This window comes from Gracilinanus agilis, chromosome 4 (genome assembly GCF_016433145.1).
Source record: "Gracilinanus agilis isolate LMUSP501 chromosome 4, AgileGrace, whole genome shotgun sequence".
In the NCBI taxonomy this organism is placed as follows: domain Eukaryota; kingdom Metazoa; phylum Chordata; class Mammalia; order Didelphimorphia; family Didelphidae; genus Gracilinanus; species Gracilinanus agilis.
The window spans coordinates 2,263,695-2,278,359 of NC_058133.1; the positions used below are offsets into that span (position 1 = coordinate 2,263,695).

Sequence of the window (14,665 nt, forward strand, 5' to 3'; positions counted from 1 at the left end):
GTGCCACGTGTCTCCGGGCTCCTCTTTATTGCTTTTAGCGGCTACCTGAGCGCCGCAGCGTCCAAGGGGCCGCCTGGTAACTGGGGATGATAAGAACGAGGACTGGTCATGGCCGGCATTTCCGTTGGGCTTTGCCGCTTGAACGAGCCCGGCCTCCCCGGCCTCCCCGGCCTCCTGGACTCTCAGAAGGACAGGGATGGAAAAGTCCGTTTTATCATTTGCATTTGGCCAGGGAGGCCGAGGAGGCTACGAGACTTGCCCGGGTCCTCTAGCTGGGAAGTGGCGGGATTCGAACTCGGTGGCTGTTTTTTCCTGACTCCACGATCTAATCCTCAGGGACACCATCCTGACTCCCGTCAAGTCAGAGACCCTGCGAGGGGCCCGAGTAGTGGGCGAGATCCTTTCCCAAGCCCACCATCAGGCCCCTCCCCTAATGCACCCCCCTCCCCCTCCCTTGCAGAATTTTAAAAAAGACTATAAAAAGGTGTTAGTCCTGTGTGCGGCCCTCACTAATGTTCTCCTCGGCGCCTCTCCCTGGCCCCGGCTAGAAAGTCGTCCTTTGTAATAAATCCTTTAAAGGCGAGGAAGAAGGACTAAAAGGCCCCCGAATGCGCCTCCCAAATTAAAGGGAAGCCCGATGTCTGCAGTGTTCAGCAGCATTTCTCCAGGGGGATGGGGGGGCTGTCTCAGGGCTCTTCTTCGGGGCTCCCGGGTTGCTACAATCTTCCGTGATTCCGCTTCCTTCGTCCCACGGTTTCTCTTCCCCACAATTATGTCTCTGTGGTGAGAATCTGCTGTTTTCCCGGTTCCGCTTCCTCCCCCCTTCTCTGGAGTCGCCATTTCTCACAGCACAATAGCATCCTGGGCTGAGGACACGCATTTCTCCCAGCTTGGGTGTTGGGTCTCTCCTGGCTGGTTTCTCTTTCTTTGTTATCACAGAAAGGGCTCCTCTCGGGCTTTCAGTGTCGGTGGCTCCTTTTCATCTTTTTTGTCATTAACCTCTCTGGGGCACCCGAGTCAAAGGGGGTCCGTGTTTCTGTGCATTTCCTTGCATCGTTCCAAATTGTTTTCCAGAATGGTGGGACCCGTCCACAGCTCCACCGACCATGCACAAGCGTGCCCACTTCACAGCCCCCCGCCATGGACTCTTCCCATCTTTTGTCCTCTTGCTCGTAGAGTTTCCAAACAAGAGGAACAATAGGCCAGCAAGCGTTTTCCGTATCTTTGGCGACATTTATCTGCTTGGGATTTGTTAGTTGTATTTTCTGAGGGTGAGAAGGAAAAACAATTGAGCAAAAATGTGTCCCAGCTACTTCATTATTCCTTCCCATGGCCCGTGCCTAAGAGGAAAAACTTTAGTGGCACGAAGGGGAGACCCAGTGCATTGTGCACCGTTTCCGTTTCAGCTCTCCCATTTTCAAAGCCCCATTTCCTGGGGGGGGGGGGTCAAGTTTCAGTTCATTCCTCCAGACTATCGACTATTTACGGAGCTCCTGCCCTCTGCGAAGCATTCCTCGAAGTGCTCGGGAAACCGAAAGCTACCTGAGATGCCGCCCCAGCCTGGGTGGAGGCTCTCATTGGACCGAGCCAAAGGCATACATAGCCAGGTGCTGCCCCGCCCCCCCCCCCCCAGTGTCTTCTCCCTCCGACCAGCTCTGCATGCCCAGGAGGGGAGGGCAGTGTGGGCAGGGCATCCCTGGGACAACGTTCCTGCTCCTCTGCGGATACCGTCCATGCCCAGGACCGCTCTGGCATTCTCCGCTTCCCCAGGAACCCAAGTGGCAAAGGAAACGCGAGCCCAGAAGCAGCCAGGAAAGCTGCCCAGGAGCAGCGGGCAACCATCCCCCCCTCCCAAGGGGTCTTGCTTGGCCTGCCAGGACTCCCTCTTTCCAAAGGAGGCCTCTCCAGTTTGTCTCCTTCCTTTCTAAATCGTGACACCAGGGAACAAATGTTCGACTCAAGTGTAGACGGGCCAGAGGAGGACCTGGGGGGCTTCCACCTGTGGGTGCCGGGACGTTTGCTCCTCACGAGGCAGCCGAGATGACAGCTGACTCGACTCGTGGGCGGATGTTGCAGAGTATCTTCAAAGAACTTGACCTCCCTCCCTCGTTCCCTCACTCGCTCGGCTGCTGTAAGTGCCTACTGGGTGCCAGGACGTGTGCTGAGGGCCAGGAGGGCAGAGACGAAAGGGGCTGCCCTTCCGGAGCTTACATTCCCTTCTCGCCCCACAGCTGACAGATGAGGTGCCCGCTGGGGAGCCAGGGAGAGGCGCCTCGGCTTGCTCATGCATTCCTGCTGAATGGCGCACAATGGCTTTTCCAGAAGGGTCGCCAACGTCCGATCGATCTCCCGAGGTGCCAAGCCCCCGTTTGCCCGCCGAACAGATTTTGGTGGTGAGAATTCCCGAGATCGCGGGCGACTCCGTGGCTTCCCCAGCTGCCCGGGCAACCAGAGCCGCCGTGGGTGAGGGCCCGACTGTCGATGCTGCTGCCCCCAAGGACCCTGGAATGGGCGCCGAGCCCCAACAGGCTCATTAGGTGCAGATCGGTGTCCCGTCGTTCCATCCTGGCCTTCTTGTTTGAGGTTAAGCATCTCCGAGGGGAGGGGCTGCGCTTTCTTATTGGACATTCGCCCTCGCGAGGGCACGACAAGGGGGAGGAAATCCGTGGCTGAAGGAGGCTGGAAAGCTGCCCCCCCCCCACCTTCCCCAGGCATCGGCAGGGCTCACTTGCTGGGTCAGGAAAAATCCTCCGATATGCCACTTTGGATTGCCGCCAGCGCCTGTCTGCGAGGCAGCATCCAAGCACGAGCTTCTAGATCCAGAAGAGGCCCCGGCCAGCGTCCCGGCCAGCCCTCTCTGCAAAAAGCCCCGGAGCAGCAGTCTTGTCAGCAGCCGAGGCGGATTCTGGGATCCCAGGAGTGTCCATTAGAACTGGAAGAAGGCTTAAGCTGTGGAGCCCCGAAGCTTCCTTGCAGATGAGGAGGGGAAGCTCAGGGCCCCGGAGGTCCCCGCAGAGCTGGGGATGGAACTCAAGCTCAGCAGGCTTCTCACGGCACTCCAGAGCTCAGGGCTCCCGGCTCCCATTGAACCCTGGGCCGCTTTGATTATTCTGCCTTTAGACAGTACAGCAGCTTAACCTGCCTCTTAGCTCTCCTCCTTCCTTCCTTCCTTCCTTCCTTCCTTCCTTCCTTCCTTCCTTCCTTCCTGCTTTTGGATGTTCCTCTTCAATTAGTGGCACCCCCAGAGCTGTAAGGAGTCCCTTGGGTGCTGAGGGGGAGGGGAACCAAAGAGGCATCTCCCCACGGTGTAGCCAGAATGGGGAGGGAGCACCCATTCCTGACCATCATCCTTCCTGACAATTTATAGAGTGCTTTGAAGTTAGTAAAGTGTTTTCTATGCAGTGTTCATTTTGCCCTCAACATCTCTGGGGGCCAGGTGGGGAAACCGAGGCAAAGAGCTTAAGGGACTTGTCCAGAGTCATCTCGCTAAGGAGGGCCTGAGGTAGAATTTGCACTCAGGTCTTACTAGCTCCAAGTCCATTTCTACCCATTGTGCCACATTCTGTCCATTGGCGGCTCTCATGATTTCATTGGATAATTAATTTTTCGTTTTTATTAATATCTTTTTTACCTCACTTTCATTTTCCAATACATCGCCCTTTTGGACATGGTGAGCTGCGCCATTGAACAAGCTTAAAAAAAAACAAAAGCCAGTTGTGCAGAGCTTGCCAACACATTACCCAGGGCAGCAGCATCCTCCGTCCTTCCTATTTTCATTCATCGAGGCTTGCTAATCGGGTGGTCCAAGGAAGAGGCAGGCCTTCCTGTTTCACCCTGGTTCTGCCTTGGCACTAGAGGGAACAAAGGAAGGGGAGTATTTCCCAGGACCATCTTGCATAACCTGAAGTTGGTTCCTAAGATCGCAGACCCCCAGCTAAAAAGGAACCCCATGTCTAGTTAGTGCCCGTGCCTCCCCTCTCACAGATATGGAGGCTCACACAGGGATGTAAGCGTCACGAGGGATTTGAATCCAGATCCTCTTCTAGAGCACCACCATGTTTTCCTGGTTTTACTCTACTTGAGTCCATCATTCATCAATTAAACAAACATGTAGTAAGCACCTGCTGTATTCAAAGGGTGTTGTAGTAGGAAATGAAGGCGATGGAAGGAGAAGAGGAAGTTGGGCCCCACCTCAAGTCTGGAAAAGGTCCGGGTTGGGAAGGAGCAGAGAGACTGGCTTTTGCCGAGGTCCATGGAAGTGGAAGGAGTGGAGTTTGAGGTTGGGCCTCCCATCGATGCTCTGCACAACCTGGGATGAACTTCTTAACTTTTCGGCGCCTCAGTGTGATCATCTGTAAAATGGACATAGTAATAGGAGTCCTTCCTGCTTCATGGGAAGGAGGGAGGAGAAAATACTTTAAGGGTCTCTCCTGCTTCCCAAGAATTCTGTAAATGCAAAGTTTTATCCTGAATCCCCATGGATAGCAATGACATCATCTAGGGCGTCAGGGAGTTCTTCTGGGCATGAGACATGCTGCTGACCATTTGGGGGACTGCGGGCAAGCCGGATCATTCATCTAGGACTCAGTTTCCTTATCTGTAAAAGGAGATGATCCAACTCGATGACCTCGATTCCAGGAGTTCTAATCCCCCTGGGCAAATCAGGTAACTTCTCTGAGCCTCGATTTCCCCAGCTGTAAAACGGGGATTCTCATTGCCCAGCTCCTAAGGCAGTTCTGAGGATCTCATGCAGCGTCTCCAAAATCTGCTCACTAAGACTTTTGGAACACCTGGCAGGCAGGCAGAACTGACCACTGTGAATGTGACTCGGTTCCCCCCGCATTTAGGAGACTCGCCGAGAGCACCGAAAGGTCCAGTAACTGGCCCAGGCTCGTGTGGCCGGGATGGAATTCGAACGTAGCTCTTTGGGACTCTAAAAGCCAACGTCCTCTCCACTGGCTTCACTGCACTTCCGCAGAGCTCCAAAGGCAAAGACTAAACGGCCATCATGGCAGGCGTGTGCGGAATGTGCCATTCGTGGTCTCATTTTACCGAGCAATCTAGTGCCTGAGCCTGGAGTCGGAGAGACATGATTTCAGACCTCGGGGGCTTCGTGGCCCCCCGGCCTCCGTTTCCTGGCCCGGAGGACGGGGCTAATAACAAGAGGGCCTCCTAGATGGGATGGTGTCGAGGCTTCGATGCGATAATGTGTATACACGTCAGCTCCTACAAGGCGTCCCCAAAGCCCTGGCGCCGTTTGAAGCTATTAAAGCTGAGGTCTGCACAAAGTCCTGGGGGGCCCCTGGCTGACTGGCATCTCGTGCTCTGTTCCAGGCCCTTTGCTGGAGGGGCCGGGCCAGATTTGCCCTTCTTTGTGTTGCTTTATGGCATCCTGAGCCTCACACATTCAATCAGCCAACATCGATCGAGTGCCTACCATGTGCCTGGCACTGTGCTAAGTGTGAGGCCTCAAGGAGCTACCACCGAAGGCCCGTCTAGAGAAGGGGCTGTGCCAGCGGGGCTGGGAAGGAGCCCAAGGACTCTAAGAAGGAGGGCGAAGAGGGAAAGCCCTCCAGGGATGGGTGCTGGCCAGGGCACCGGCAGGGAGGCTGGCCCTTCCACGGGCCGCAGAGGATGGGCACGGATTGGGCTGGGCTCCAAGAAGAGTGACAGCAGCCTCTGCCCTCAGAAACGTCCAGTCGATTGTGCATTCGGGGGGTAAAGGGAGAAATCAGGTAAAGGAATTTAGGGTCACCCAAAGAAGTAAGAGAAGATACACGTAAATAGTACGAAGGGCCTATAAGGTCCAGGGACTGGATGGAAGGGAACTGGGGCGAGGAACCCCCTGGCAGGAGGAGCCCGGGGGCAGGAGAGGCCTCTGACCCCAGTGGGGAGGCGCACGAGGGCGGGGAGGGCCTGGGGACTAGCCTGGCTCTAGGCTGGGGAGGGGAGGTGGACGGTGAGCCTTCTGGCGTGCCCAAAGGCTTCCTTCTTTCATGCCTTTCCCTCTGTTTGCTTCCAGACATTGCACAGATGTCCCGTGCTGTTTGCTTTTCATGGTGTTCCTCCTCTCCTACATTACCTTAGGACTTGTGGGTAAGTTGGTGCAGGCGGGGAGGAGTGATGGAGGCTGGGCATGCCGTCTCCTGAATGGAACTGAGCCTCGAACTTGGGCCGTTTCCCTCCGAGCGCCTCCCGATGGGCCGCCGTTGTCCTCCCCGGAGGAGACGGGCCTCATCCAGAGCCACTGGCTGGCTGCCCTCCCGCTCAAGACGCCCATCCCAGGCACCGGCGGGCCCCAGAGCTGCATTCAGGCGGTGACAAGCAAGAAGGGAGACGAGGGCCTTCCATCATTTCCCTCCTGCCCGCGCTGTTCTGCTCCTTAATCCCTGCTAGGCTGGTTCTCAGAACCAACAAAACGGGCCCAGCAGGGCTGATGGGGCTAAAATGGAAGGCCGCCCCCTTCACAGGAAACCATGGCGGGAAGCAGGACGAGGAGGGCTGGTGCCCAGAGGGGGCTGTCCCCGAGGCTACCCTTCGCATCCTGAGATTGCCCGGAGCTGTGCCAGAGTTCGGCGGGCACGCACGGGCTTCTTGCTCGCTGGGCAGAGCCCGGGTGCCTTTGCGGATGGCCAGCCCCGCCGGGGTGAGGCAGATAGTGTGGCCCCTCCGCGGTGAGGGCTCCCAGACCCTCGAGAGCCCGGGCCAGCGAGATCTTTGCACGGCTCTGGGACTCTCCCCTGGAAATACGGTGATGACCTCTCAGACTCGCTGTCAGTTTTACAAAGCCGACAGGGCTAAAAAGAGAGCCCAGAAAATCGGGGCTCCGCTCTCGGGGGCTCTGTGGGACACCACTTGTCCCGGAAGCTGCAGCTCTGGCTTCAAGCTCTACAGCGCTCCGTGCTGGGACAGGCGCACAGTAGGTGCCCATAGATGCTGATGCACCTTTGGCATCCATCGCCAACCCACTTCTGCCTGGGCCCAAGTTACATTTGGAGCAACCTGGGCGCTGGCCTTCCTGCCGCTCTTCTCACAGGGGAGCTCCGTTTTCTCCCCATAAACCCAAGCCAGATGCTGGGGCCGATCTAGCTCCTACGGCGGCCTGACGGAGGACCCCGAGGTCTCTAGCCCAGCAGGCTTCACGGTGGCTGTTGAAGAAGGCTGTCAGAGGGACCTGCACTTCCATCCAACCTCGATTCTCATGAGCTGTGCCCATAGAGGATGACGCCGTGGGATCTGGGGAGGACCTGAGAAGCCACTGCGTCCCCAGGGCCACCGTTTCATGGAGAAGGAAACCGAGACCCCGAGATGAAACGACTTGCCCAGCATCCCCTACGGGTCTGCGCCGGGCTGTGAGCCCGAGTCTTCCCGAGTGCACGTCCCAGGCTCTGTCCCCTCAGCCGCCAAAGCCGCTCAGAACCACTGGGTTAGCACCGCGTAGAAAGCCGGTCCAAGAACATGGGCGTCCCCTGCTCCTCGACTGCACTGGAAGGTGCTGCCTCTGTTCTGGGGAGCCAGAGGGGACCTGGGTGAAGGCAAGCACCTCTCAGAGACCCTCCCTGGGATTCGTGGGATCTCCCCAGGGCTGGCCCAGGGGCCATCTGGCCATCTGAACTTCCATAAAATGGGTTGCTTTTTCTTTCTCGTGAACTCACCGTCCAACCGAGATCAAGGCTTCTCTTTGTCTGCCTGATGCCGGCTTTCCTGAGGCTTGAATCCTGTTGGGCTTTGTTTTCCTACACCTAAAAAGAATGGCGACTCTCCCAGGGGAGTGCGGGGAGGCCAGTCCCCGAAGCCCCAGGCCCAGTCCAAAGAAGAGCTCAGCTTCCAAGCCTGGAGGGATTCAGGGCTGCTGGATTCACTCACAGCTAATGCAAAGGCAAAGTGGGCAGGGAACCCTAGAGGGCTTCGGTTCTAGCCCCCTCATTGAGAGCCGGGGAAACGGACCCAGAGAGGGCTGGGGATTGGCCCATGGATCGGGCAAGATTCAAACTCCAGCCTTTCCTGGTTCCAGCCCATCACTCCACAGAACCTTAACTTCCAGGATGTGTGAAAGGAACTGGGAGGACCAGAGCGGACCAAATTGCTTTTGAACAGCTCGATGTTCTCTGAATGGCCCCAGCTTTCTCCCAGAGACGAAGCCCTGCCTTGGGGTGCCCCGATTCTTCCTGGGAGTTTTACAGTTTCTAAATAACAGAAAGAGGCTACCAGCCCGAGCGTCAGGGCCAGGGACCTGGAGGGAGCCAGCAGGATGTGGCTGTGACACCCAGGGAAGCACTCGGGAGAAGCAGCACGTGCAATACGATCAAAGAGATGAGGGAGCCAAGAAGGCGCCGGATTAGTAACGTGCTGCCTGCGAAGGACACAGGCTGGAGAGCCTGTAAACTCTGCGATGGCCTTTTGGGTCAGAGAAGGTGGAGGAAGCCGAGAAAGCCAGGAAGGCTCCCTCAGGGGAATGAGGAGGAGGAGACAGCCAAGAGTGAGTGCGGCAGGATGGGCAGGCGGAGATGGACTGCCATCTGCACCCCTGGAGGGAATCCTGGCATCCCTGGCCTCCCCCATCTGTTGGAGCACTTCAGTGGAGATGCTCCCACCGGTCCTCCTCTTTCTGGGCAGGGATAGCCGCATTGCTGGGAAAGAGGTAACCCCACTTAGGAATCCACAGCCTACCTGCCTCTGGTCCAGCCCCCTTGGGCCACCTTTCAGGGAGATTTAAGTTAGTGATTGCCGTGCTGTGTCTCGTACCCTGGAGAATGTAACCTCCCTGAAGCTAGAGCCTGGTTTTTATTGCATCTCCGTTTCCCCGGCGCCTGGCTAATAGCAGGCATTTAATAAAGGACTGTTGAGTTAAATTTAAGACTAAGCTTCTCTGGGGCAGCCAGACGGCGGAATGGAGAGGATGCTCAGCCTGGAGTCAACAAGATCCATCCTCTTGAGACCCAATTCAGCCTCTGACATTTAAGCGTTGTGTGACCCTGGGTAAGTCACGTTACCCCCCTGTGCCTCCGTTTCCCCAGAGTCCAAGGAGGACCATCAGCTACCAAGCAAGGAGCGTCAGAGCCCCCAGTGCTTTCCAGGGTTGCCGCTGCATCCACGTAATTCGCCCCAAGGCACCAGGAGTGTGGTGAGCAGACAGAATGGTTTTCTGGCCTCTGAATGGGTGGAGGAAGCCACCTGGGAAGTAGGAACCCGGACGCAGGGCCGCTTCCCAGCAGCCATCGATGCTGACTTCCAAATTCAGTATCGTGTGTCCTATTATCTGCTTCACTGCATTTGTAGATTGCTCGTGTTAAAAAGCCATCAGCACAATTTGGCAGGCCTGTTTCACGCACATTCGAGCCATTAAAATGTACCTTGAGAAGACGAAAGGAAAAGCCCGGCCTGCGTTTGGGGAATGCCTTCCTGGGCCCAGACAGATTCGCGCTTAATTTTTAAGCGTTGGTGCCAGCATTCGGCCGAATCCCATTTTCCCCTTGATGGAGGGCTTTCTAAATGTTCGTGGCGCATCCGCTCAGCCCTGGAGGATCAGGACGAGAGCCGGCAAATGCTGGAGGATGGGGACGGCTTAGAGGGCAGCTTCGGGTGCCTCCATCTCTTACTCACCATCCGTGGGAGCCGGAGAGTGGTTGGGAATGAGGCTCTCCTAAGCGTCTCCTTTGGGCGGAACTTTGTGAACTTCCAAGACTCCCGAAATGTGGAATCATTGCTCTTATTGCAAGACTTGCCTGAATAGAGATGGCGGCCGGCCTTCGCTGGACCATTGCTTCAGGCCAGAGAACGGTCCCTCCTGTTGCTGGATAGAGCCTTGGGGTACTCGGGCTCAGTGGGGTCAGATGTGCAGGGCTCCCTCTCCAGGGGAGCCCCAACTCCCCAACTGACTAATATGTACCAGCAAATAAAAATTCAGCCAGATAAGTAAGAATGCAGCAGAACATAGATAATGCTAACGTGTGGTTTTCTAAATCTATCTGCTGAGGCAGGTGTCCTTATGGACAGTTACCAGCCCCATCTGTATCTATCTGAGTTAGACACCAAGGCTCCAGCCGGTCATTTGCAGGATCAGAAACCACTGGGTATGCATCGCATGATTAGGAGTCTAGGGACAGACCGTGGGTGTCAGTGGTCTGAAGACTAGTCCGTCTAAACCCTTCAGAGAGGGTCACCACTAGTTTAGCCATGGGGCAGTGGATTCTGAGGCCACTGTGTCTCTCAAACATCACCCACCCAGTCTGAAAGGGATTCGAACCCGTATGGAGAGAATCCCCAATCCAGAAACATTCTGAAGTTGGAACCAGAGGGCCTGGATCTGAGGGCAAGTTCTCCTACCACTTGACACCTGGGTGCCCGATGAACAACCTGGAACTCGGCTTCCTTTCCATGAGCCTCTTAAATGGCATCTCTGCATTGTCTCTCTTAGAGAAGAGCTCAACTTTACTCTCTGTATCCCCTTGCATAAATGCTCTTTCATTCCCCCATTCACTCATTCATTCTACAGACTGAGAGGGCTAGCCTCCAGACCTAAATCTAGAATTTCATCTCCTGTCCTGAAGAAATTTTATTCCATGGCATCCAAGAAGTAATCCCTTATAAATGATTTCTTGGTCCACTTTAAGCTCTCTAGATCTACATCCAGATTTGCTTAAAGAATTGCAAAAGTAAATCAACCATGTTTATTAAACACCTGCTATGTACCAGGCACTGTGCTAGGCACTGAGGATTGAAGTACAAAAGTGAAACAGTCCCTTCGTGCCATGAACTTACATTTCAATGGGAAAAACAAGAATATTTAAGAATTTTAAATACCCCCGAAATAGGAATTGAATAGACAGAAATATATACAAAGTAGTTACATCCTGGAGAATTTTGGAGGAACGACACTAGCAGTTGTGGAGCTCAGGAAAGGTTTCCTGTGGAAGATGATGCCTAAGCTGCATCTTAAGTCATCAGGAGACATTTATTAAGTTCCTCCTATCTGCCAGGCATTGTACTAAGTCTTGGGAGAACAAAGCAAAGCACAAAAAATAGAATCCGTGATATCAAGTCCTTCATGGAATGGAGTGGGGGGGGGATGATGACATACAATTGAGCAGGCACAAACAAGGTATGAATCTGATGTGTTGTGGAGATCTTGGAGAGAAGGCTGAGAAAGGGGAAGGAAGCTCTTACTAGCCTAACCGGACTGCTCCAGCCCATCCCTGGTCTTGAGCCACAAGGTGGCCATGTCTTTCCAGAAGGGTACCGAGGATTTGATCATTGATTTCAGGGATGGAGTTAGGGGGAGGGCTCAAGGGGCCACAGGGCAGGAGGACATTAAGTTTATTGGGCACAAGGCCCAAGCAAGTGGTCATGCGTGCTCACCACAATTGCACCTACCTCTTATGGCTGCTGTGAAGCTCAAATGAGATCATGATTAAGCTCTTAACATAGTGAAAAGAACATAGTCAGTACTCTAGAAATGTTAGCTATTATTATTAAGGCTCTTCTGAGTTCCTCCTGGCCCGGGAGAGACTGTTCATCTCTTGTGGTATTGATGAGGTGAAAATTCATTGTACAAGAAAGGATTGCTGTCCTCTAGAACATGCCAAGGATTATGTGCCAAAGTGAGCTGTGACTGGAGGAGAGCCTGTCCCTGCTGTCATAATTAAACCCGTCAGACTCAAACTTAGCTGAGGAAAGGTTGTGACAGGACAGCCAGGTTTGGGAAGATGATTCGGAGGGGTTCCAAAAATGAGAGCAAAAGAATTAGCCTATAGCCATCCCCCTAAATTTCATCTTCAGAACAGCATATATCTGTCCTGGTAAGAGCCATTACAATGTGCGGTTTTGTAGATTCTTAAGTTTCCTAAAGACCGAGGCTTCCTATTAAGATTGGGCTACTTTCCTGGATCTGTGATCTCCCTCGTGGGGCAGCTGCTTCTATGGTGCTGATCGCCCTCTGAGCTCGGCTTCTGGTCTTTCATGCCTTCTACAAAGGGTTTACTCAACATGCTGGGAATGTATGCAGATCTCTTGCCAGCGGATGGTAGTCATGTGGCTCCTTCGTGGGTTATTATTCCTTGTTTTGGCTACACAGCTGGCTTCCCTCCTTTCTCAGTCACACGTCTCTTTCCTGGTGCCCACTCCAATGCTTCTCTTTGTATTTGTAATCTCCTGAGTTAAGTTAGAGCTGCTAACATGACTGTCACGTACTCTTTTATGGGATGCTCTGGCTGGGGCTCATGCTGAAGGCTTTATCTTTGCCGTCTTCGGGAGGACTATCCCCACCTTGTCTCTGCTTGCCCACGTGTTCACTTATTCACAAATTTCAGCCAAATCGTGAGTGTAGTAACGAATTCCAGCAGCCAGCATCTTCCATGGACAGCAAGCTGTTTTCCCTTCTCTCCTCTCCTCTGTTCTCTGTCCAGATCTCCCTACACACACCAGCTCTCCAAGTCGGCCCCGTGCTGGCCCTCGGAGAGATTGGAAGGAAATGGAAGGCGTGTTTATTTTCTCCATGGCAGGAAAATGCCTGGTTGCTGGAATCCATCTGCCAATTCGAAAGCTTGAAGATAAGGATGTGGACATGCTCACCCTGGAGTGCAGAGGGAAGAGGCAGCCAGGCAAGAGCGCACAGCCACCAGATTTGGCCAATTCATCATGCAGGGAAGTGAGAGAAATCAGCTTTGACTAAGCATCCTCATCCAATCAGATATTTCTTTTTATTAAAGAAGGATCCAACGCATCGTCGGTAACTTAGAAACATGAGCCGGTTTGATGGATGGATCCCAAATAAAGGAGGTTTTCTAGAACTAAAATGGAGGGGAGCAGAGATTCCCAGCCGCCCCATCTCCAGGCGTGTTCATCTTATCTATTTACTTAACTCTAGAGCCAGTTCATAGGCAGGATGCCAAAGCCTCTGGCCCCACCTCAGAGTTTCTTGGTGGACTAATTTGGGTCATAGGCCAGCGGGGGCAAGTGGTCGTGGAGGCCTTCCTGAGAACTAGGGTGGCTAAGTGGGAGAGGACTGGATAATAGCCTGGAGCCTGATTAGAACTTGGCTCAAATTCAGAACTCCCAGATGAAGATGGATGGGTCGAGCTTGCAGTGAGGCCAATGAAGAGGAATATCATTTTGTAAAGGGCCAGAAGTGGCCATCAGGAGTGGCAAGGAGAAATGAGGAGACAAAGTGGTTTTGATTTCATCTGGAGAAGAGAGAGAGACGACCTCAAGGAGCACCTTTGACAGCGAGAAGGACAGAGAAAGGCAGGCTGGCATGAAGCTTACATGAGAAGAAAGGAGCTTAAAGAGCAGGGAGAAAGATGGTGCTGAGATGAGAGCAAACCATCCCTGGATGTAGAGTTTGTTCAGAAAAAGCTAACCCTGGTGGTTTGGGGTCTTCCTTTCCAAGGAACTTGGGAATTCAGGTGGACTGAGTCCAGCCACCTCACATAAAGGACCCAGTGGTCACAGGCCCAGGGTCTCTCCAGGCCAGCTGCAGGGGAGTGAATGGGGGGCCACAGCCTCTCCCTGGGACACTGGAGGGATACAGAGGCCAACGCAGGCTCTGGACTGGGTTCCGATCTTGCCTGACCCTGGAGGAGTCATCGGCTTCTCTCTTCTCCCTGCTAGCCTCACTGACCTTTCAGTGGTCCCTCCTGGCATGACAGCGATGGCCCCGGGAGGACAAGCATCTCCTCGACCTGCTCTCTGCTCACACCAGGACTCACCCCCAGCACTGGCTGGGCTCTTCCCATCTAGTTGTTCCCAATGGCTGGAGGCTCAGCCCCAGGTGGTGACATGGAGTGTCCTGGGTCCCTGCCTGCTTCCTATGAGGTTGCCTGGGCCTGGGCCAGGGAAGCTCTCATTGGAGAGAAACATCTTTCCGATGGCTTCAGGGTCCTTCATCTTGATTTTCATTAAGCCATGGCCTTGGGGGGAGAGCCATTGTCTCGGCCAACTGGTGGGGAAGCAGGTTCATGGGCTTCTTCCCATTGAGGTAGTGGTGCTGCTGGCTCTAATGGCCTCTTCTTCCTTTCTCTGCAGCGTGGACCAAGGGAGATGCCAAGAAGGTGGCCTATGCTGCGGACAGCCGGGGGGAATTCTGTGGCCAGAAGAACACCCCCAATGAGTGAGTATATGCGGGAAGCCATCAATGTTCATGACATTCACACAGCTCTGTATGAGTTCTGAAATCCACATAGCCGGTGACAGAAGGATGGTAATTCCACTCAGATTTTCCTATGTGACTCTTCTCACTAACATTCCCTTTTATTTGGAATTATTGTAATCAATATCTCTATTCAGCCTCAGGAACATATAGAGGAACATTATAAGTTATTATTAGAGCCCTTACAAGCCCCCTACAAACTCCTAGGAAATTCCCACCTTTACATGCAGTAATATAGAAATTCCCTTAGAAGTCACTTCACGACAAACCAGCAAATAGTGAGTTAATGTGAAAGATTTTAAAACTCTAACTCAGATTCCCAAACACAGGTGCCTGCAAATACAGGCCAGAATAGTCTCCAAGTTTCCCCCCTCCCTGATCTCATTTGGTACGGTAGGCTAACATAATAGAACAATGGATGAAATATGGAGAAATCGTCTCCCATGAAAAAGTCTGTACTTTTCCACCACTGTAGCCCAAGAGATATGTCAAACACACCTAACACATTGTCTCTAAGAA

General features: G+C 53.7%; 1 protein-coding gene across 1 annotated transcript in view; it reads left to right on the forward strand.

Moving 5' to 3' along the window:
* The first annotated feature begins 6,056 nt into the window (after positions 1 to 6,056).
* The window catches only part of LOC123247846 (choline transporter-like protein 5), a 99,545-nt gene continuing 90,936 nt past the window's right edge, over positions 6,057 to 14,665 (forward strand). Inside the window, exons 1-2 of the mRNA XM_044676892.1 lie at positions 6,057 to 6,096; positions 14,023 to 14,107. Of these exons, the coding sequence (XP_044532827.1) occupies positions 6,057 to 6,096; positions 14,023 to 14,107 (125 nt within the window). The remainder of the gene's footprint in view (positions 6,097 to 14,022; positions 14,108 to 14,665) is intronic.